We start from the raw sequence: 21,308 nt of genomic DNA, 5'->3' as shown, positions 1-21,308 counted from the left end.
TTTCTTCATATTCATTCTTAAGGCTAAGGTGGCAAGATAAGGTGCTTGGTGGAAAGCCAAATTCAGATTCCAGGGCTGCCATTTCAGCACGCTCACAGAAAGCAAATACAACAGAAAAGGAAGTGGGGCAGAGAAGAAAAAAAAAATGCACCTGGGCTCAGTGAGAAGTTACATACTCTGAGTTTAGATTTCAAATGTAGTCTACACCCCTGAAAATAGGGGATGGGTTAGAGTAGGAAAAGCCACAGAGGAGCCCTGGGCACAGGCCTGTGTCGTCTCTAGGCTGGGGTAGAGGGTCACAGCAGCTGTCCTCATGGGCGCCCAGGTGGCGGGCACATTCTCGCCCAAGGTAAAGAACTCTGAATGCCATCACCCCTTCCTCACCGCAGCCCCTCGCCACGGAAGCGATCGAAACACACAAGTCAGAGGACTGATAAGCCAGTAGGAGAAAAAATTAGACGATGGTTAACCATTAAAAAACTGCAGCTGGGAAAACACACACTCGATTGTTATATATCAGAAAGTGCCGTGGGAAGAAGAGCCGTGTGCTGGTAGACAAGTCCGCGCTCAGAACTTGACATGCACGAGAGAGCGAGAGCGCCAAGTCCCACCTGAGATTAGAGAGGACTGGTTTTAGTGTAACACACTTGGTTTTTAAAATCTCACTGTCCTCTTCTCACCCCCACTGTCCCTCTGTCACTCCCCGTCTGGCTGTCTAGTCCATCTCCATCGACATGAGCCGCCGGCGCTCCCGCCTTGTCTCCTGCACCTCCTTCTTACAGCACCAGTGGGAGCTGCAGTACCCGATGAGGCAGGACAGGAGCCCGATGACAGTGGACAGACCCACACCGATCAGCAGAGGGTACTTGAAGGCGTTCAGCACTGGGAGGAAAGATCAAAAGGGGAAGCCGTTAGTGCTGCCCAGGAGGCCCCTAGGGACCTCTGCCTCCCTCCCTGACCCACTGCACAGGCTCTCCCTCAGGGGTCAGGTGTCATAAACCCAGCACCTAGCACAGCGCACAACAGGAGCAGCTCGGCTACGTTAGCTGAAAAAATGCACATGTATCTTCCCCCACCCAGTTCTGGGGGGTCGTGCAACAACAACAAAAAAAGATTCCATTCAATGCGTCTGAATGTCAGCTGGCTTTTTAGGGTTTTGGCAGGAGACTGATTTTTAAAAGTCACTATAAGGGCACCGCACGTTCAGCAGCAGATGCGTCCTAAAAAAACTGTGCATAAATCAATTCCATGCATCAAATAACTGAAGTGTACTAAAGGAGCTATTTTAAGTAACACTATAGTAAATTATCCAGCAAAGTGAATAATCACTCCCCTCCTTGTTTGGTAAATCTGGGTTTTCATGTGGAGTTTCTTCAAGCAAGGAATATCTAAGATGCAAATTGGCACAGATGACAGAAGTTTTATATATGCACAGGCATTGCTTAGATTCCACCCTAGAAGCCCCATCTTGGCTCCTTGCTAGGTACCTTGAGTGAATACTGCCACTGGACTAAGTGCCTTACTTTTAGCATGGTTTGGATTTCACAGCAGCCCCATGAGAGACTACTATCCCATTGTACAAGAGAGGAAAAGGATCAGAAAGGCTGTTTTGGAAGAGCTGGAGTTCCCAGGCCACCTTCCCCAAAAGACTAGGAAAACAGACTCTTGAGTCTTCTCCTGATCCATGAAAGCACTTGGACTTTAATTCTCTCCAAGGTGTTTTTCATATTGACATTGACTTTCTGAAGCTTTTTGCAGGGGAAACGTATTTCTTGGGAACAAAGGAACAACTGCCCTGGCAGGCTCAGGGAACAGAAGTCTGTCTTTTGAGTAGGTTGATGCCAGGGTGGGTTAGCTGGGAATCACCCTCCTCCCTCTGCACTCTGTGAAGTCACTGTGTGCCTGTGACACCAGGGGGAGCCTCCTTTTTCCACGGAGGGCAAGTAGGGCGGCACGGGCACCTGATCCACAGTTTCACCTGGAGACTGGGACCCTCTTTCTCAACACTGGTCTCTTCCACTCCTCAGCAGAATCCACGCCAACCTCCGGGAATAGTAGTTTCCACAAAATTTATGGCAAAGCCTTGGAAATCTTTCCAGTGAGTCTTGAAAACCATTTCATGCTGGTGCCACCAGCAAGGGACAGCCAAGTTGGGAACTGGCAAGGGCTGCTTGTGCTTTCAGGCTATGGGCCCAGGCCAGGCCTAGAGGGAGGCAGGCTGGACATGTTATGGCACATTCCTCAAACCCTGGAAGCCTGGCTTCTGTCAGCTGTGGCATGGCACAGAGAGAAGACATTCCCCAAACAGAGAGAAAGATCTGTGTGTCACTCTTACCATCCATCTTCACAGTTATAAAGATGGGCTTGGAGTGGATCTCTGCTTCTCTCTGCCAGGAACCTGTTGGTGACTTCACCCATGGAGTCACGGAACAATAGTAGTTGCCAAAGTCCTGGTCCTCAGAGCCATGTACTTGCAGCAAGAATTCCAACACGCTCACGCGCTCCAGGCTGAGGTCACTCTTCCAGTCCCTCCGGGCTGTGGTTACAATCCCCTTCCGATCCAAGGAGGACAGGAGGACAGGAGCCTTGTCCAAGCCAAAGGAGTGTACAGCAAACCAGGACACATCAAAGGCCATGTCATCTGTGGATTACCAAGCCAAAACCCTGGGGTCAGTGCAATGAGCAGAACTAATGCAAGTAGCCACCATATACATAACCCTTATTACAGGCCTGTTCTGCTCTATAAAAACTCACTGCTGCCCTGTGATAAAGGTACCATCGTATTTGCCCTCTATCCTGAGACCACCTTGTTTAAGGTCACACAGTGAGAGGGAGAAGCATGTGTTCAACCCAGGGAGTCCAGCTCCAGGATCCAGTCTCTTACCCTTTCGGCTGCCACCACCCAGCCTAAGGAATCATGGGAAGACAAGTCAGGGCCAAAGCACTGGTATGCAGTGACATCACACAATGTCTCCCAAAGAAAGCAGGGTCCTTTGGTACTTCAGGCAGAAGAACACAAGAGTAGAAAGACACTAAAGTCATAAAGAACAAAATGTAACAAAATGAATTGCACAAAATTTAGAGTTGTAAACAGTTCAGATTTTATTGTTCACTGTGGTTTTTTTCTCCCCCTTCCTCTTTACAGAAGTGCTTAAGTTCAAAACAAGAGGAAAACGATGTCAAGCTGAGAAAATTGAACACAGTTTAACAGTCCCAGGGAGTAATGCTGCTGGATTGCAGAGTTCTCTGAAAAATTAAGGTTCTAACAGCTTCAAATAAATTAATATGGGTATAAGGGAAAGAAGACTTTGGCACAGTGGTAATTGTCATAGAATGTGAAAACCAAGCACGTGATCTCTTCTCTTGACTGATATCAACTAATATCAGTTGGGTCAGTTCTGAGATCATCCAGCAGCCAAGTAAGGACCATAAGCCACAAACACCATTCCATCTCAAATCCACTTGACAAGACTTTTATGTAAATTTAAATAAGATAATTTTGCTAAATGAAAAGTAACATTTGTTCATTTAGGAAACGTATACTAATAACTTCAAAAAGCATAGTTTAAGGCAAATAAGTGATGTTCAGATGATTACACATTTAAAAAGATTGTAAATCAAACTAAAAGCAAGAATTTCTCCAAGATCATCCAAATAATAATTCCTTTTCGACTCCTTCTGAAAACATAATATCTCCTTTTCTCTCCCCAAGGAGCCACTGTGGTACTGGAGCATACAATTTTCTTGTTTCCAGAGCGTAAAGTTGTGTCTATTCAACAAGACCAGCTCTGTAGGGGTAGAACAAGTACCACGAACTGCCTCCTACCTCACAGTGCACAGCAGGCCACCCAGTGAGGCTCACATACTCAGTGAAAACTTTAGCTCAAGGCTGCTGTCACCTACAGGTGCTGGGTGGTTACCAACGGCGAAAGGCACAACAGCATTCACATTGCTTGTGCCAGACTCTAGCTCCTGATTCCCCACTGTGCTTTGCAGGGTGGGCTACGTGGGCCGGAATCTGGGCACCAGCACTCACCAGCCATGTGATTTATACAGGTGCTGCTGGCGCCCTGAGCGGCTGCTGCCATAGGTGTTAGATGCTGAGCACTTGTACTGGACAACAGCTGACCACTGCAGGGTTATAAAGGACCAGATTCCTGGGTTCAAGCTGGGCAATACACTGGTCACTCATGAGAGCCCCCATGGGGGTAGATTTGTTCTGAATTCACATCTCTACCTGCTTCCATCCCTGTTCTATCTGGATTGCTCTCTCCAGCAGTGTTCTCTGGAGAGCGCTCCCTCAATGAATCACTGCATGTTTGTTTTAGCTTTGCTTCTGGAGGACCTGAGCTGAGGTACCACTTCAGGAGGGCTGTGCTCTGCTGCCCTCACCCCACCTTGACACAGGAGTGCCTTGGTTCTTAGTCCACTTATGCAACCATCCTTTCCCAAAGGGAATTCCCTTGTGGCCCATAGGATGCATGAAAAAATACTAAATTACAACGTGTGTTTAATTATTCAGAATCCTACACCCCACAGTCCAAGAGTGCAAAGTTCTGGAAAATCGTGATCTGTGAGATATCAGTTATGTATAGCTTTTGCAATTATACTGGAGGAAAAGATTTTTATATTAAGTCTACAATTGGTGACCCCACTAATTTACTGAAAAAGAACATTTAAAGAATTTTTTTTTGTATATATGATGAGTTTTAAGGGTAAAATGGCATCTCAGCACAGTAGAGACTGTTTACTTAAGGCCCAGGCTCCTCTTTCCTTACTCCCATGAAAAAAGCTAAGCAAATCCATGGATTTCCTTTTCTCACATTGCCCACAAACTTCTTTTTCCTATCTCTAAAGCTCATCCATATTCAGCTTTCCTAAGAGAGCCACTGTTGGCAACAATCAGTAAACTGCAGCCTTCAGGTCAAATTCAGTCCACACCTGTTTTGATAAATGAAGTTCCGCTGGAACACAGCCATGCCCATTTGTTTACATTATTATCTACAGCCGCCTTCCTGCTATAGTGGCAGAGTTGAGGAGCTGCTGCGGAGACCATCTGGCCCACAGAGCCAAAAATACTTCCTATTGGGTCATTTACAGAAAATCCTGAACTAGTTGCCACCTGAACCTTCAACTGGAGGTCCTGCAGGAGCCAGACATCTACCTGGATGGTGGCAGCCACCCAGGCCTCTGCTCTCAGACGCCAGAGGGGCCCAGTACCCAGCCCAGGGTGCTCACTTGGGTTTCACTACAGGTCACTCTTGGTCTGCATTAGCATGTCCCCTTCATAAAGAAAGAAAACCTGGTTCTTGTTTCCCCCAGGACCACATCTCCTGCTGTTTCTACACATAAACGTGAGAACCCTCCATAATTTGGCGTTCTCAAGGTGCCAATCTGCCCAAAGCCGCGGCTTTGCATGTGATGGGGTGGAGAAAGACAATCAGTGTCCAGGGTCAAAGGGCAGAAGAGATAAGGGCAGGTCTTTGTGAGCTGGTTCTTCATGAAGTCTTTGGGAAAAGGCAGAGGTAGATACAATCATGCTCAGCAACAGAGAGACCCTGCATTTAAGGTTCTTTCAGGCCCTAAGGATCCAGAAGCAAGAGTGGATCCAAGGATAAAGGGTATGAAATGGATGAGTCCCACAACTCTTAAGTATCTTGTTGGTAATGCTAATATTTTCTGTAAAGAAAAGATTTACAAAAATTTCCTAAAAATTCTATAATAGCACGATCTGGTCACTTACTACATTCCCTTACTCTTTTGCATTTCTTCAAAACATTAATTGCTGTCTTCGGCCTCTGTCCTTAACTAGGTTGCAAGTTCCAGAGGGGCAGACTTAGAACATTTTGTCTACTGCTCTATTCCCAGCATCTCCAGCAACACTTATGCTTTGAAGGAGCTCAGTAATACATGAATAAATAAATAAATGAAAGACACAGAGAAGGAATAGAACTCTGGGAGTATGTTTTGCACCAGTCTGAACCAAGTCTGGAGGGGACCCACTGACTGCCCACATGACTCAGGTTCAGATATCTGAACGTGTTTTCAAATCATCCAACAGATACATGCATCCATTCAACCAAGCCAGTACCTAGCAGGCAGTGGGGATAAATAGTCAATCCAATCCCAAGCCCTCCATATCTGTGTAATACAGTGGGGACTGATATGAAAAATATCTTCAAAAGGCAACCTGGGAAAGGGGAAGGGGAAATGTTGGTAGGATGTACCTGGATCCAGCACTGCTCCTTCAACAGTGATGATACAGAATAATTTGATCAAATCTCCCCGGATGACTGATGGTGTATCCGAATGCACAGAGGCATTAAATATGGGACCTGGAAGAAAATAAGGTCAGCCCTATTATTCTCTTTCATACTTTTTCAATTCCATTCTTGGTGGCATCTAAATGTGGTTCCCTTTCCTGGGAACTGGTCTGCCAACTCACAAGACAAGTGTTCTAAGAGTCCTTTTCCTCTGTATGAAGCAATGTGTGTAGCAGGCATATCCAAATGAACTCTGTCTCACGATGAAGCCAAAATACAACTCTTCCTAGAGAGCTGCTTTTGCTTCTGGCTTTGCCTTTCTTTTTTTTTCTGATGAAATCTCATTTGAAGGTCATCCCCACCTCTCATCCTGGTACAGGCTCGGTTGTTTCTGTTCACTGTGATTCACTCTAGGCCAGGGTGGCTTGGAGAGCAGAGGGACAGGATCAGAACCACAGATGCTTTTGGTCCCGATGTTATGAGAGACCTCATTGCACTGTGCTGGGTGCTGGGGACAGGGGCCCTGCTGTTAAAATGCTGAAATACAGTAAGAATTCAGACATGCCAACAATGATGTCTCTGAAGTAGGGCTCCAAGCTGCCAGGGGAAATCGAGGCAGCTTGGATAGTCCTTCAAAAGACTATCAAAGTCAGGGTGTACACGGGAACTCTTCTTTCTGCTCAGTTTTGCTATGAACCCAATGTTGCTCTAAATAAAGCCCATTAAGAAACAAATAAACAAACATGAAGCCGTGGACGTGGGCAGGATTTGTCTCACATACTTTCCTGAGAACACTGTAGGCGTGACCATTATTTTTAACCTATCTAAGAATCCCTCTTAGGTGACAGCATTTCACAACTTTAAGCCAAGCTGATCTTAAGAAGTCAATGTTAAAACCTTATCATCACAGCTCCTAAAATCCAGGAACAGGCAGATTTGAAAGAAGGTTCCAGAACATCAGTGCTAGGTGATTCCTCTTAGACTTCCCACAAAATAACAATAGATGGCCCTAGATGCAGATTCCAAAAACTCATTAGAAGAACACAGGTGTTACTATTTTCTTGTTCAGATTACCAGAAAGGAAAAACTACCTGAAAGTACATTAAAAAATGTATATCCCGAAGAAATGACCATGGAGAGAGAAAAAGAGAGAGAGTGCAAAAGGTCATACCATCTCACGAGGCAATTAATTGACATGTTATATTTTCATTTCAACTTGATAACTACGAAGACAAAATCTTTAGACTCTTTCCTAACACTAAGTATATAAATAGTTTGTGTTTTCTTGGGAGAAAGGGTAAGGATGGTTATAAAATATGGAACACTAGTGGGGTTTAGGAAACCCTGGATGGGAACCACTGAGTTCCCATTAGCCAGAGAGCAGTGTGTGTGGGGGGGCACATAACTCCAGAGGGACAGAGAATATGATGGCCCAGCAAAGCAGGAAAGGGATGAAAACCAAGAGGACAAGGACCTGGCCGCCTGCTGGACATCAACTGCTCGGTTCCTCAGCTCTCGGTTCCTGCTCCTTCAGGTCCCGCCACCCTGGGCTTGCTCTGCCCACACAGTGAGGAGGGACAGGACTGGGTTGACGCCTCTGAGCCAGCTCTGTGGCGATGACTGGGGTGCCTGATCCACAGGTGGCCATTGCTGAGTTCAGGGTGGTTGTAGCCATGGTGAACAACGGGCATTACATTTTTCTCTCAGATAAGAATTTCACTGTAATAAATGGAACTATAATAAGGGGCTTTCTGAAAAGTATGTGGGCCCCTTTTAAGAGAACATAAAATGTCAAAAAAGCTAAAAAATCCTCACAATGGATTTATGTTTCCATTTAATTTGAAGTAGCAAAAAAGACTTATCTAGTTTGGACAAATGTCACTTTTCCTTTATATTTCCAAAGAAAACCCCAAATGCCTTTTAGGTCACAAGTTACAGTTCTCGTTTCCCCTATTGGTGGTGGCTGTGGGAATCAAGAGGGGGTTTGTGCCACGGCTCACAATACAGACAAGGATGGCGAAGAAGGCCTTCATTGTGGTAAAGGAGGCACAGAAGTAGATTTCCTTCTAACGAAATAACAGCTCACTGTTAATATGGGTCATTATCCCAGGCTTAGAAATATTTTCATTATGGTCAATTTCTGTGGTAATGCTGTTTTTGTGAGGGGATTTGTCTGGTCAACTTCACAGATGACAGACTGGCACAGAGAATTTAAGTGAACAACCAGAGTCACTAGGGGTCCCTTGATTCCCAGTCTGCAGAGAGTATGGGAACCACTTAGCTTTTAAATACAGACACTCAGGCAAACCATATTCTAACCCCAGCCCTAGAAAAAGGCTATTAATGGCAGTGTTTTTGTGAAAGCAAAAATTGCAGACCATCTGCATGTCCATCAAAGGGGTCATGGGTAAACAAATTCTACTATATATAATCATTAAAGTTAGTGTTTACCTAGAATTTATTGCATCAGGAAAAATGCTTATCTTATAACACTAAAGGGGTAAGAAAACAGGTCATGAAATTATATACACAGCCTGATCTCAAAGTCATGAAGAAAACACAAAAGGGAAAAATTCTAGGAAGACAAAGAGTACAAATTAGTCTCTAGTAGCATGACAGAATTCTTTTTTTCTATCCCTTTATTGTATTTTTAAATTTTCCATATTAAAGAGAAAAAAATTACTAATATTCTTTTAAAAGGTTGAAATCTATAGTATCACTTTTAAATCTTACTTTTCCCCCTTGACACTTGAGTCAGGAAAAGCCATGACTTAGTAGGTCACCTTGAGAAACAGGTCTCAATAATAAGAGGCCATGCCTCTGCCATCAGAGGCCAGGAAGGTGAACACTGGAAGCACTCTTTGTTGTGTGTAGGAAGGAGTACTGCTGATTTTTAGGAAGCAAAGGCTCCGGTTTCAGATCAATGTCTGCTGGGGGCTATTTAGGGCTACATTGTTGTGCTGGGTACCGAATTTGATGGCAGACTCTTCTAATTAAAATGTGAACTGGCCATGACAACTCCACAGATTAAAAATAAAAACCTCAGGCAGTCTATTCAACCTGGAAGCACAGTGAATTTATCTGTTATATTTAGTTTTAAAAAATTGAGAAATAGATTCAATATCCATTCCTTACCCAGAAATACATACAAAAGATTTTATGTCTCCCCTCTTCTACAGAACAGTTTACAAGAAAGATCAAATAACAAATGTCAAACATGATGGAATTGACTCCTACAGATAGCAAAATATACACAAATAAAGGACAAAAACCACATGATCATCTCAACAGACACAGAAAAAGCATTTGATAACACCCAACACCCATTCCCTGATAAAAAACACTCAACAAACTAGAATGGAAGAAACTTCCTCAACCTGATAATGGGTATCTAGGAAAAACCCACATCTAGCCAGGCATGGTGGCACATGCCTATAATCCCAGCTGCTGGGGAGGCTGAGGGAGGAGGATCGTAAGTTCAAAGCCAGCCTCAGCAAAAGCGAGGCACTAAGCAACTCAGTGAGACCCTGACTTTAAATAAAATACAAAATAGGGCTGGGGATGTGGCTCAGTGGTTGAATGCCCCTGAGTTCAATTCCTGGTTACCTGCCTGCCCCCACCAAAAAAAAAAAAAAAATCCCAGCTCTAACATGATACTTAAAGTGAAAGACTGAATGCTTCCCCGCTAGGATCAGGAATAAGACAAGAATGTCCTCTTGTGCTATTTCCATTCAACATCGTACTGGAGGCTCTAGCCAAGGAAATCAGGCAAGAAAAGAAATAGAAGGTATTTGCCTCAGGAAGGAAGATGTAAAACTTTCTCTATTTACAGATAACATGATCTCATATTTTAAAAATTGTAAAGAAAAAATTAATTGTAAGGAATCCATAAGAAAACTAATTGGAACTAATTAAGTTCAACAAGGTTGCAGGATACAAGATCAATGTATAAAAATCAGTTGTGTTTCTTACAATTGCAATGTCCAAACTGAAAAGTAAATTAAGAAAGTGGTTCCATTTCCAACAGCATCAAAAAAGTTTACAAAATTAGAAAGAATTTAACAAAAGAACTTCCAAGCTTTGTACACTGACAAGAAAATACCACCGAAAGAAATTAAAGAAGACGTAACTACACGGAAAGACATTTCACATTAATGAACTGGAAGGCAATATTATTAAATAGCAGTACTCTCCAAATTGTTCTACACAATCCATATTTTTATAGAAATTAACAGACAGATCCTAAAAGTCACATGGAAATGCAAAGGATTTAGAATAGCCAAAATGGTTTTGAAAAAGAACAAACAGTTGGAACATTCACATTTCTTGATTTCGAAACTAACTACAAAGCTATAATTACCAAATAATATGACACTGGTTTAAGGACAGAAATACAAGATCTCTGGAACAGAACTGAAAGTCTAGTAATACACACTTAGGTTTTTGATTAAATAATTTGTGATAAGGGAAAAAGCACAGATTTTCCAAGTACTGATACATGTGACATATGTATGATCCTTGAAAAGATGCTTAGAGACATGGAGGTCACATATGATATTCCACTGTGTGAGATGTCCAGAATAGGCAAATCTATAGAGACAGAAAGGGGATTAGTGGTTGCTACAAGATGTGACATGGGAAGAGCAAGGCAGGACTGGAGGGTGCTGGTTAAGGGTCATGGTTTCTTTTGAGTGTCATGAAAACATTCTAAAATTGATCGTGGTGATGGCTGCACAACCCTGTGAACACACACAGGGCCACTGAGTTATGCACTTTAAATGGGTAAATTGTACAGTATATGAACCCATTCCTTATACCATATGCAAAAATGAACTCAAAACAGATTATAGCTGTAAGCGTAAGAGCTAAAATTTAAATACTCCTAGGAGGAAACGTGTACATCTTCATGACCTCGAAACAGGCAACGGTTTCTCAGATAGGACACCAAAAATGCAAGCAACAAAAGGAAAAACAGATACACTGGACTTCATCGACACTACACATTTGAGTTTTTCAAGGGACACCAATAAGAAAGTAAAGACAACACACACGGAATGGGAGACAGTATTTTCAAATAATAATGTTTATGGCAGCATTATTCATAATAGCCAAAAAAAAATTAAGACAGTCTAAATGTCCATCTATGAATGAATGAATAAAAAAATGTAGTATCCATACGATGGAGTATTCTTCAGTCATAAAAAGAAATGAAATATTGATACATGGGCCGACCTTGAAAACGGTATGCTTAAGTGAAAACGGCCAATCATAAAAGTCCACAAACTTCTATGATTCGACTCAGAGGAAATGTTCACAAGAAGCAAATCTATAGAGACTGAAAGGAGATTAGAGGTTTTCGAGTGGAGGGGAGTGTGGCGGATGGGCAGACTACTAAGGGGAATGGGGTTTCCTTTTGGAGAAACCAAAGTGTTCTGGAATTAGAGAGGGTGATAGTTGCACAACTCTAAATATATTAAAAACTATTGGACTGTATTCTTTAAATGGGTGACTTTCACAGTATGTGAATTGCATCTTAATAAAGTGGTTATTGTAAACAAACAAGCAAATACACGATAAAGAGAGGCTTGTGCCTTAACTGTTCCTTCCAAGTCTTAGGGCTTAAATCAGTATTTATGTTTTATTAATTTAAAGGTTAAGAGATGCTAGATGATTATTTCTCTATAACTATAAAAGGTTAAAATAATACAAAATAATAAAGAAAACGCTTTACGAGAGTGTAGCTTACCTGTAAAGTAAATGCAAATAATTTAATTCAACAAACATCTTGCATTTGTCATAGTGATTCACTTAAATGCCTGAATTTTTATGGGTGAACATGAATTAACACATCCAGAAATTTCTAACTGGAACCCAGAGCAGAGTTAATAAAAATGTTTAGTCTTAAACTCACAAATGATAATCCTTCACATTGATACTCTAAATAAAACTGGGGCTTTAAAACTTTTAAATCTCCTCCCTGCGGAAACACACACACACAGACTTGTCAGAGGATCTTCATGAATTACTTAGATGGGGAAGAAATCTCTCAACAAAAGCAGATCCTTCTACCTTATTGCATAACAATATTCCAATTACCAAAAATTAATTAAGAATAGAAGTGAAAATGCCCTTGTTTGAATTAACTTTCCCACAGATAAATATCCTTAACAATTTTCTCAACAAATCAAGTGGACAGACATATTCACCCATACCACAGCAGCTCTGATGACGTGACTAACTGTAGGAAATCTTTTCTCCAATCCAAAAGCAAGGTGAAGAATAAGATGGAGAATCAACCCCTGTATGGAAACACTGTTCTGATTAGTTGGACTGAGAAAAGAAGTCACAGCCTTCATACCAAAAGGGCCTTAGGCACAGAAAGCCATGCAACTTGTTAAGACTGGGGTCTTGGCTCTGGATCTTCCACTTTCAGCATGTCATTTAACATCCCTGGAGGCTCAGTCCCTCCTCTTTATACTCCACCAGTTTCCCTAAAGAATATCAACTGGCTGTGATTTTTGTTGTTGTTGTTGTTTTTGTTTTTGTTTTTTAATGAGAACAGAAATGGAAGCACACATTCACAAAAAAATCTTGTATGTGAATATTCATAGCAGCATTGTTTATAATAGTCAGGAACTGGACAGTCAAATGTCATTCATCAGGTGATGAAAGGATAAATAAAAGGTGGCATGTCCATACAATGCAATATTCAGTCATAAAAATGAAGTACTGAGCTGGGCACAATGGTGCACACCTGAGATCCCAGCGGCTTGGGAGGCTGAGGCAGGAGGATTGCAAATTTGAGGCTAGCCTCAGCAACTTAGTGAGGCCCTAAGCAACTTAGCGAGGCCCTAAGCAACTTAGCAAGAGACAATGTGCATGACCCTTGAAAAGATGCTCAGAGACATGGAAGTCACATATGATATTCCACTGTGTGAGATGTCCAGAAAAGGCAAATCTACAGAGACAGAAAGGGGATTAGTGGTTGCTACAGGATGTGACATGGGAAGAACAAGGCAGGATTGGAGGGTGCTGGTTAAGGGTCATGGTTTCTTTTCATGAAAACATTCTAACATTGATCGTGGTGATGGCTGCACAACCCTGTGAACACACGAAGGGCCACTGAGTTATGCACTTTAAATGGGTAAATTGTACAGTATATGAATTCTATTTCAATAAAGCTGGCTAAAAAAAGGACATTTGATCAAAACCATTTCCAATTCAATCTATGACTCAACAGAATTCCCTGCTCACCTGAGGTTTGGAAGTCTATCTCAATAGGATTGGAGAGACTGGTGGCTGCTTCTCGCCATAGGCTGCCTCCAACAGGAGACCAGGCTGTCACCATGCAGCGGTACAGCCCTGCATCTGAGACCTGAGTTTGGTACATTCGATAGCGAAATTCATCCTCTTGCACTTTCTCTAACACAACTCCATCCACCCGCGATGCATCTGTCCAATTCTCCAGTTTCACTACAGAATCCTGGTCCAGGGAGATGATGTATTTGGTTTCGTTGGGACTGGAGAGGTCTCCAACAGGCTTCTCAGCCGTGATGAGTACAGAGTAGCGTGGAGACTTAATATTCTTGGACGACACTTTGCAAGTCATTTCAAACGTATTCCCTGCAGCAAAGAAAGGCTTTGGCTGCCTTGCCTTCACCACGAGCACAGAATCTGGAATGAAGCACCAGAAGAAGGTGATTTCCAACAGGATCAGTTAAAGTGGATATGCACCTAAAAGCAAAATGTCAAGAAAATGGGAATTTATTTGCAAATCGCCACACAAAGACACTTAAGAAAATCTGGAAACTCACAAAGAAAATCATGTGTATCCGTGAGCAGGCTGAAAACCAGCACAGGGGAAGTAGCAGTTAGAAATGATTGAATGGGTGCAAGTGTACAGGGTTAATGGACAGTGAGAATTTGGTTTGGAGGAACTTCAAGCCCTGAAGATGGTTACCAAAAGAGAAAAGCTGGGGAGCTAAAGTGCCCCCAAGATGCACAATGGAGTTCACTCTTAGTGAGCTGGGGAGGAGGACAAGGGTGGATTAGAAACCCAAACCAGGCTGCTGGGCACACCATTCCCCTTTCCTCCCCTGAGCATCTGCTGAGTACAGAGAAGTCCCCCTAGCTGAGCTAGCCTGTGTGGAGTAGCACAGCAGGGAAAAATGACTGCTCTCTGTTCATTCCTATGAAGGTAACATTATAGAACAGATAGATTACTAAATGACAGGAGCATAAGCACTTGTAGATCTAATCACTTCCAACTGGTTTACACCTTAATTTCAGAGGTGCTATTTTAACATTCTGAGCCAGTGTCTATGGCTATACTAATGTTAGGTTTAAATGTGTTCTCTCTGCTTCTGTGTCAAAACAATAATCCCTACGCATATACACATTAGAATTCATCTATCATAATGGCACAGAGTCAGGCACTTGGAAGGAACTTAAATATTTGCTGAATGGGTGAACAGATGAATTAGACCCGTTCTTTTTATCCTTTAACGCAATTATTAATCCTATTATTTGTCTGGTTCTTCAACTTTAGGTTGGGTTCTTTGGAATACTTGTTCCTCTGCTAAGAGAGCAGAACATAAACGCTACATTGTCTCTCCAGAGTCTCTGATTTCTGAGGTTCTGCCGAGCGGAGCCATCGCACTCTTGATTGTCCTGTTTGATCATTCAGTAAACAAGCACTTATTGAGACCCTTCCATATTCCAGGCACTGGGAAGACAACAGTGCACTGAATATACAGAAATTCTTCCCTCTGTGCTGGAGGAAGGAGACAAACAAAACAAATAAGTAGAATATATGGTCTATTGAGATGGTGATAATTTAAGGACAAAAAACAGACACAGAAGAGAAAAGGGTAGTTTTGCATATGGGGGTGCATGTGTCACAATTATACAGCAGCCAGCACATTCACAGAAAAGGCAACATTTGAATAAGGACCTGAGGAGGTGAGGCAATGAGCCTCGTATCCACCTGAGGAAAAGCTTTCTAGGCAGAGGAAGAGCAAGTGGGAAGCTAGGAGGCGGGGGGCCTGGCTGGCACTGTGAGGAGCCACAGGAGGGCAGAGTGGCTGGCGTGCAGTGGGCTGGAGGAGCTGCGGGAAGCCAATGGAGATGGCATTGGTTGGCACATGGCACCAAAGACCAGTGAAAGGATTCTGGGTTTTACTCTGAGATCGGAAGCCTTTGATGGTTTAGAGCTGGAGAGTTTCATGATCTGACTTGAATTTTAAGGGCGTGGTTAAGGGCAGAGGGCGGAGACCAGTTAGGGAGCTGGTGATGAAACACAGAAAGAGAAGATGGCTCCTGGGTGTAAGTGGAGCAGAATAGTGGTTAGATCCTAAGTCAATTTTGAGAATGAAGAGTTGGGGTTTGGGGGGTACAGTCAGTAGTACATCACTTACCCAGCATGCACAAGGCCCTTAGTTCAATCCCCAGCAGCGCCCCCCCCCCCCCAAAAAAAAAAGAGCAAGGAGTGAAGGATGAAGGTTTTGGATGGAACAATTAGAATAATGGTGCTAGCTAGCTCTAATAGTTTAGAGAAGGTTGAGAGAAAAGAATTGGCTGATACCAGCGCACCATTCCGAACATAGGTTTGAGATATCCATTAGACAACTAGAGTTGTAAAGAAGGCAACATAATATTGAATCGGGAGTTCTGGAAAGAGCTCTGGGTAGAAATGTAAAATTGGAAGTCACTGGTGTCTATTAGAATTCATGAGATGAGAAGCGACTATCAAGGGAGCACATTAAATAGAAGTCTGAGGACTACATCCTGAAGTTGTATAATGTTCGGAGATTGGAAAAATGAACAGAAGCCAACAAACAAGGCTGAGGAAGCATTTAGAAAGGTTGAAGGAGTGATCACTTGTGTTAAATCCTGCCAACTTTAGCAGTGTAACTGACAGGTGGATTGTGCAATATGTGGATCCCTGGTAATCTTATATGTGCAATAAAGGGAAAATTCTGATTAGAATAGATACCAAAGAGAATGGGAGGAGAGAAGCTGGAAACATCTAAAACAGAAACATTGGATGCTGTGGCTATAGAAGGAAAGAGAGTAATAGGTGGACAAGGGTTACAGGGAACAGAAAGATGGAGGGAGAAGAGGGATCAGGACTAGCTTAGCTCCTTGCTCACCTTGAAGGAGATCTGACAGCATGTTAATAGGAGAGCTCCAGAGGAGAAAGAAATCTTAAAAGTCATAGGAGAGTATAAGGCTGAATATCATGAGCTTAGCTGCTGAGGTAGAGTGTGGGGGATTTTCTTGATTTAAAAAACATTTTTTTAGAGAAAGAAGAAGCAAAACCAACAGCTAATAGAGAGGTAGAGAAGGAAGTTTTCAGAGAGAGAGAGAGGTGGAATGCAATAATCATTTGGGAGAGTGGGGAAGTAAACAGATTAAGGAAATGCAGAATGATTCCCAGGCAGTGTTGAGGACCCACTTCACATAAGTGATCACAGATTTAAAGTCAGACCAGTCAACATTGTTTGAATGTTTTTCTCTACTAACATTTAACTCTGCAGACATAGGTCGACAAGCAGCAGAGTGTTGGCCTTGAACTGGGTTACGGTTTAGTCAGAGGATAAGGCAGACCCAAAGAGGGGAAACAGAGATAAGGCTGTACACAAGGGAGTGATATGACTGACTGAGACTTTAGGCCAGTAAGTGGTCATGTGACTTATCCCCACCTGCTGCCACAGACACATCTAAGAATGAAAGAGGGGGCTAAAGTAACCACACCAGCACAATAGGCGTTATCTGGACTACCCTAAGTAAATGGTCATCCTAGCTACGAGGGAAGTGAAGACATAGGAGGAGTGAAGGACAAGAGAAGGTGTAGCATCAGATCATTGGTCCCAGTAGGTTGAAGGGCTGTTTTTGTAGTACCAGCAGGAATGATCTAGGAATAACAGAAGACACGTTTAGAGAACAGGATGCTTGAGATTGAGATGATGGAAGGGTTTCAGTTATCAGAGATAAGCCAGCCTAATGGGCATACAGGAAGGGAAGGACCAAAACAGGACAGGAGACATGTCTTCAGAGAGGCAAATGAGGGGCTAAGAAGGAAACCCACATTAGAACCCACATTAGGCTTCTCAACCTTGCCACACACAAGAAGCAAATTCCAGCATCTAGACTGCATTCATCTCCCACCAATCAAAGCAGGGTTTCTGGTGGGGCCCATGCTCAGTATTTTCTTTAAAGCCACAAGGGTGATTGCAGTGAAGTTCTCCTGATAGGAGCAGTAATAGGGCATCTGTGAAACTGAAGTTAGCATTTCCAACAAAAGAACAGAAAACCTTGCCATGAGAGACAAAACCAGATATTCTAAGGGCTGAGAGAAAATAGTCTGGAAGCTACAGGGAGGAGTGAGGAGGGTGCCTACCTGCCCCACCTCTAGGTTCAGGAGTGTGGAAAGAAATGCCACTTTAGGAGGGCTCCAGAGGGAACAGTGTCCTCAGAGAGTGAGCTGGGAATGCTAAATGAAAGAAGGGGAAGGGAACACTCAGCCTGAGGATCAGGAGATTGTGCTAAATAAAGTTGCAGAGGGCCCTCTTTGGGGCAGCAGTGAGTTCAAAGAGGGTGCAGAGGATCACATCGTGATCACGGATCCCCAGTGGACAAGCACAGAGTCCTAGTATATATAACCTGGGTGACTGCATCTGAAAATGCACTACTTAAACAGAAACGAAACAAAAATGAATGATAAACAGAATAAAGCTCTACCTTCTGAAGCCCAAAATATATTGACAGGTTTGGAGAAGATGTCCTTGCTCTTCACCCAGCTGTTATTCCGCTGTTTGGTCCAGGCAGACACAACACAGTAATAATTGCCTCTGTCTTCCTCTGTAGTCCTTTGGATTCGGAAATTGAATGTGTCTGTGTGCTCCTTAGAAAAAATGAATTCTCCATCTTGGGCCCGCTGCCTGCTTCTCTCTCCATATCGCAGCGTCCAGTCCCCATCCATGACAGCAATCAACTCACTGGTCACCACATCATCACTGCGCCGATTCATTCTGTAGTACCACGACACCGTAAAACGAATGCTCGCCTCTGTGCTCTTCACATCCACTACCCGGCATTCCAGTTCTGTGGGCTCATCTGAAAACCCGGGGACCTTTGAAGCATTCAGATATACCTGATACTCTGGTTCTGAATAGGAGAGAGGCCAGGGGAGGGAAAAATTAGGGCAACATACCAAGTATTAGCAAAAGGAATGACACAAGTACTCAGAATAAGAAAATTAAATTGTGTCTCCTACTGGCTATCGGGATAGAAATTGGTCTGATCATTGGATGAGTAGGTGCCAGTGTGAGTATTTCTACAAAATTTGCAAAATGCTTCTTCCTATATTCCCCCAAGAAAACTCCCAAGACCAAGAAGTCAAAGTCCTTGATCAGACCCTCACCTTTCCATAGGACCAGGGTCAGCTGCCAGTTTCTCCAGGAGGTTAAAATCTCAAGGATCTCATAAGAAGCCCAGTGACCACACTCAACCAAGACTGTGTGGGGAATGCTGGGCAAGCCCACAGCCCTCCGAAGTACCCCCTGGAGCAGTACTGACAAACTGTCCCAGACAAGTTCCAGGATCCGAGGCCCACCACAGTTCAGGCCCTGCCATCCTCAGCCAGGGCCCGAATGCGAGGCACTCAGGTTGCCATCCCCTGCACATTCCCGTCCTCACTCTGCTGCTCCTCTGACATTTCTGCTGATTCTGTATTTAGTCAGTAGACACCCTCATCCTCAAGCTCCCCATAGGATGTTCTTTCCTGTCACAAGTAACTTGCCCTACAACTCTGCCAACCCTGAAACCTTCTAACTGTGAACCAGCTCACGAGTGACCAACAGCTTCTCTGCTCGACCCAGATTCCAACAGAGGGTGGAAGGAAAGCTAGCCCTCCTAGCATGTCCCCCGACTCTGCCACAGGTCTGCTGTTTTTCACTTGTATAAAAAGAACTCTTCCTTCCTCTGATGTTCCATTTCCTCAATGCATCCATTTCGGCACCTCCACACTTCTGTCCTCATTGGCCCCAAGCCTCCTCCTTGCTTGCTCAGGAACTGGTACTGGAACCCCTTTGTAGGCTCTTTTCTTCCCCATTCTCCTTCCATGTTATCCCTGATCACCAAAGTTCTCACATCACTATGGTGTCCTGTTTTGGATGTCTGCAAACTTCCACTCACTCTTCACTGTCACCCAGGACCCAAGGCTACAGGGGTGACAATTTCTCTATGATCCCATATGTATACTGGCATACCAGTTATCCATACCATAATTCCTCTTCACTTCTGAGTCTCATTCTCAAGCTCTAAAAACAGCCTTGTATACAGTAGGCACTCAATATATGTTCGCTGCCTTAATGCTAAGTTTTCTTTAAAAAAATATTTTTTCTGCAGAACCATGCCCTCTAGGAGAAAGATCATTCTGCTGGAGCAGAACTTCCCATTTGCCAACCCTGCCTTTGCCCGCCTTCATCAGTTCAGTTTTATTTAACATTGCTTTTATTTATGACTCATGCAGATTATAAACTGCTGAGGTCAAGGAACTGTTCTTCTGTGATTTACACTTCTAATGAAATTTATAACATCATGACTTCTCCAAGAATGATTCACTGGGCCAGGAAATGGAAAGAACTCAAAATCTTAATTCCTTCAAATGTCATCTTTGCAAGCATTTAATTGCAAGTGAGGATGGATGCGGCTGTAGAAAGTTAAACCAACAGGGTCCTTGGCCCCTGCCCGGCATGGGAACACATCCTACTGTGAGGCGGTGTCTGTGGAGAAATACCACTGGCTGCAGGAGGTCAGCACTGCAGAGGCCCTGAGCAGCCACTTGCCTCCTCCCTTCATAGGCAAGAGTGCTGTCTGTGGTCACCTTGCTGGGGCGTGTCCTGGTTCCTGGGTGGGGGACACATGGCAGCCTCCCTAGCAATGACTGACCATGTATGCACCAGCACATGCAAGGACGAGGAATGTTTGATCTCCCCCAATCCTCTGCCCATTTCAAGGCCTCAGACCTTTGCTCATGTTGAGTTCTGGATACAGACCCAATGCCGACCAGGTCAACCCAGTTCATCTACTGTGAAAAGGGCTGATTCAAACTGCTGTGCATACAGCAAGACTGCACCCTCATAGGCATGTCAAGGTGGACCTGGGACCCTGCCATATCAACTATCTGCAAATGACAAAAAAAAAAAAAAAAAAAAAAAAAAAACTATCTGCAGCTACTGCTTAGGGAACCTCAAATGGTCCATTTCAAGTACCACAAGGAAGACCCTCATGGATGTCACCTGACTACACTAAGGCAGTACAGAGCAGTGGTGAGGGTTGGGGTCTGGAGGTAGACTGTTCAAATCCCAGCTTTGCCACTGATGTGGAGTGTCGCCTTGGGCAGATTACTTAACTTCTCTGGTCCTTCACCTGTGCAAATGGGGATAACAACAATAACAATACCTCATAATCTTAATATGAGGATTAAGAGTTGAAATAGTCATAAAATTGCTTAGACTGATGCCTGGTGTGTGTGTGGAAGGTATAGGTATATCCACACAGATACATGTCCATACATGTACATATGCATACACACATAGGTATTTGTGAATTGTTAGACATGATTTCCATTCCATATCTGAGAAGATGAAACTTTTAAAAAGTTAACTTGCCCACCTAGCTCAAAGAGGGTAGATCTGGACCCAGCACTATACCCTTCCTACCACGTTCCAAGAAAACCCTCATCTCTCAATGAACCAAACTTACTATCTTCCAACTGTGTTTTCTAAGTTCCACTAACTGACACAGTGATTTTGAGGAATACTAAATGCCATGCCAGCAAGGGCACTGATAAATCACCACCACGGGGAATGTGGCCCAGAAGACAGCTTCCCACGGGATCTTGCCTCAGCCTCAGTGACCTATGAGCTTAAAATGCCATGATGCCACCTGGGGGCTTCTCTTCTGTCCCCTAGTAGATAATGCACTCTTTAATAATAATCCCTTCCATTTTTCATGGTGAGTTTCCAGCCCTGGGCATAT

General features: G+C 43.5%; 1 protein-coding gene across 1 annotated transcript in view; it reads right to left on the bottom strand.

The window, feature by feature from the left end:
- Positions 1-320: 320 nt before the first annotated feature.
- PTGFRN (prostaglandin F2 receptor inhibitor) overlaps positions 321-21,308 on the bottom strand; it is a 68,333-nt gene continuing 47,345 nt past the window's right edge. The window contains exons 5-9 of the mRNA XM_079117179.1: positions 18,006-18,431; positions 13,518-13,937; positions 6,228-6,335; positions 2,336-2,641; positions 321-882 (exon numbers count right to left, since the gene is read on the bottom strand). Of these exons, the coding sequence (XP_078973305.1) occupies positions 716-882; positions 2,336-2,641; positions 6,228-6,335; positions 13,518-13,937; positions 18,006-18,431 (1,427 nt within the window). The 3' untranslated portion in view covers positions 321-715. The remainder of the gene's footprint in view (positions 883-2,335; positions 2,642-6,227; positions 6,336-13,517; positions 13,938-18,005; positions 18,432-21,308) is intronic.

The sequence above is a fragment of the Sciurus vulgaris genome, assembly GCF_902686455.1.
Source record: "Sciurus vulgaris genome assembly, chromosome: 1".
Lineage (NCBI taxonomy): Eukaryota > Metazoa > Chordata > Mammalia > Rodentia > Sciuridae > Sciurus > Sciurus vulgaris.
The sequence above is the reverse complement of the archived record's forward strand: the minus strand, read 5'-3'. Positions and strand labels throughout refer to the sequence as shown.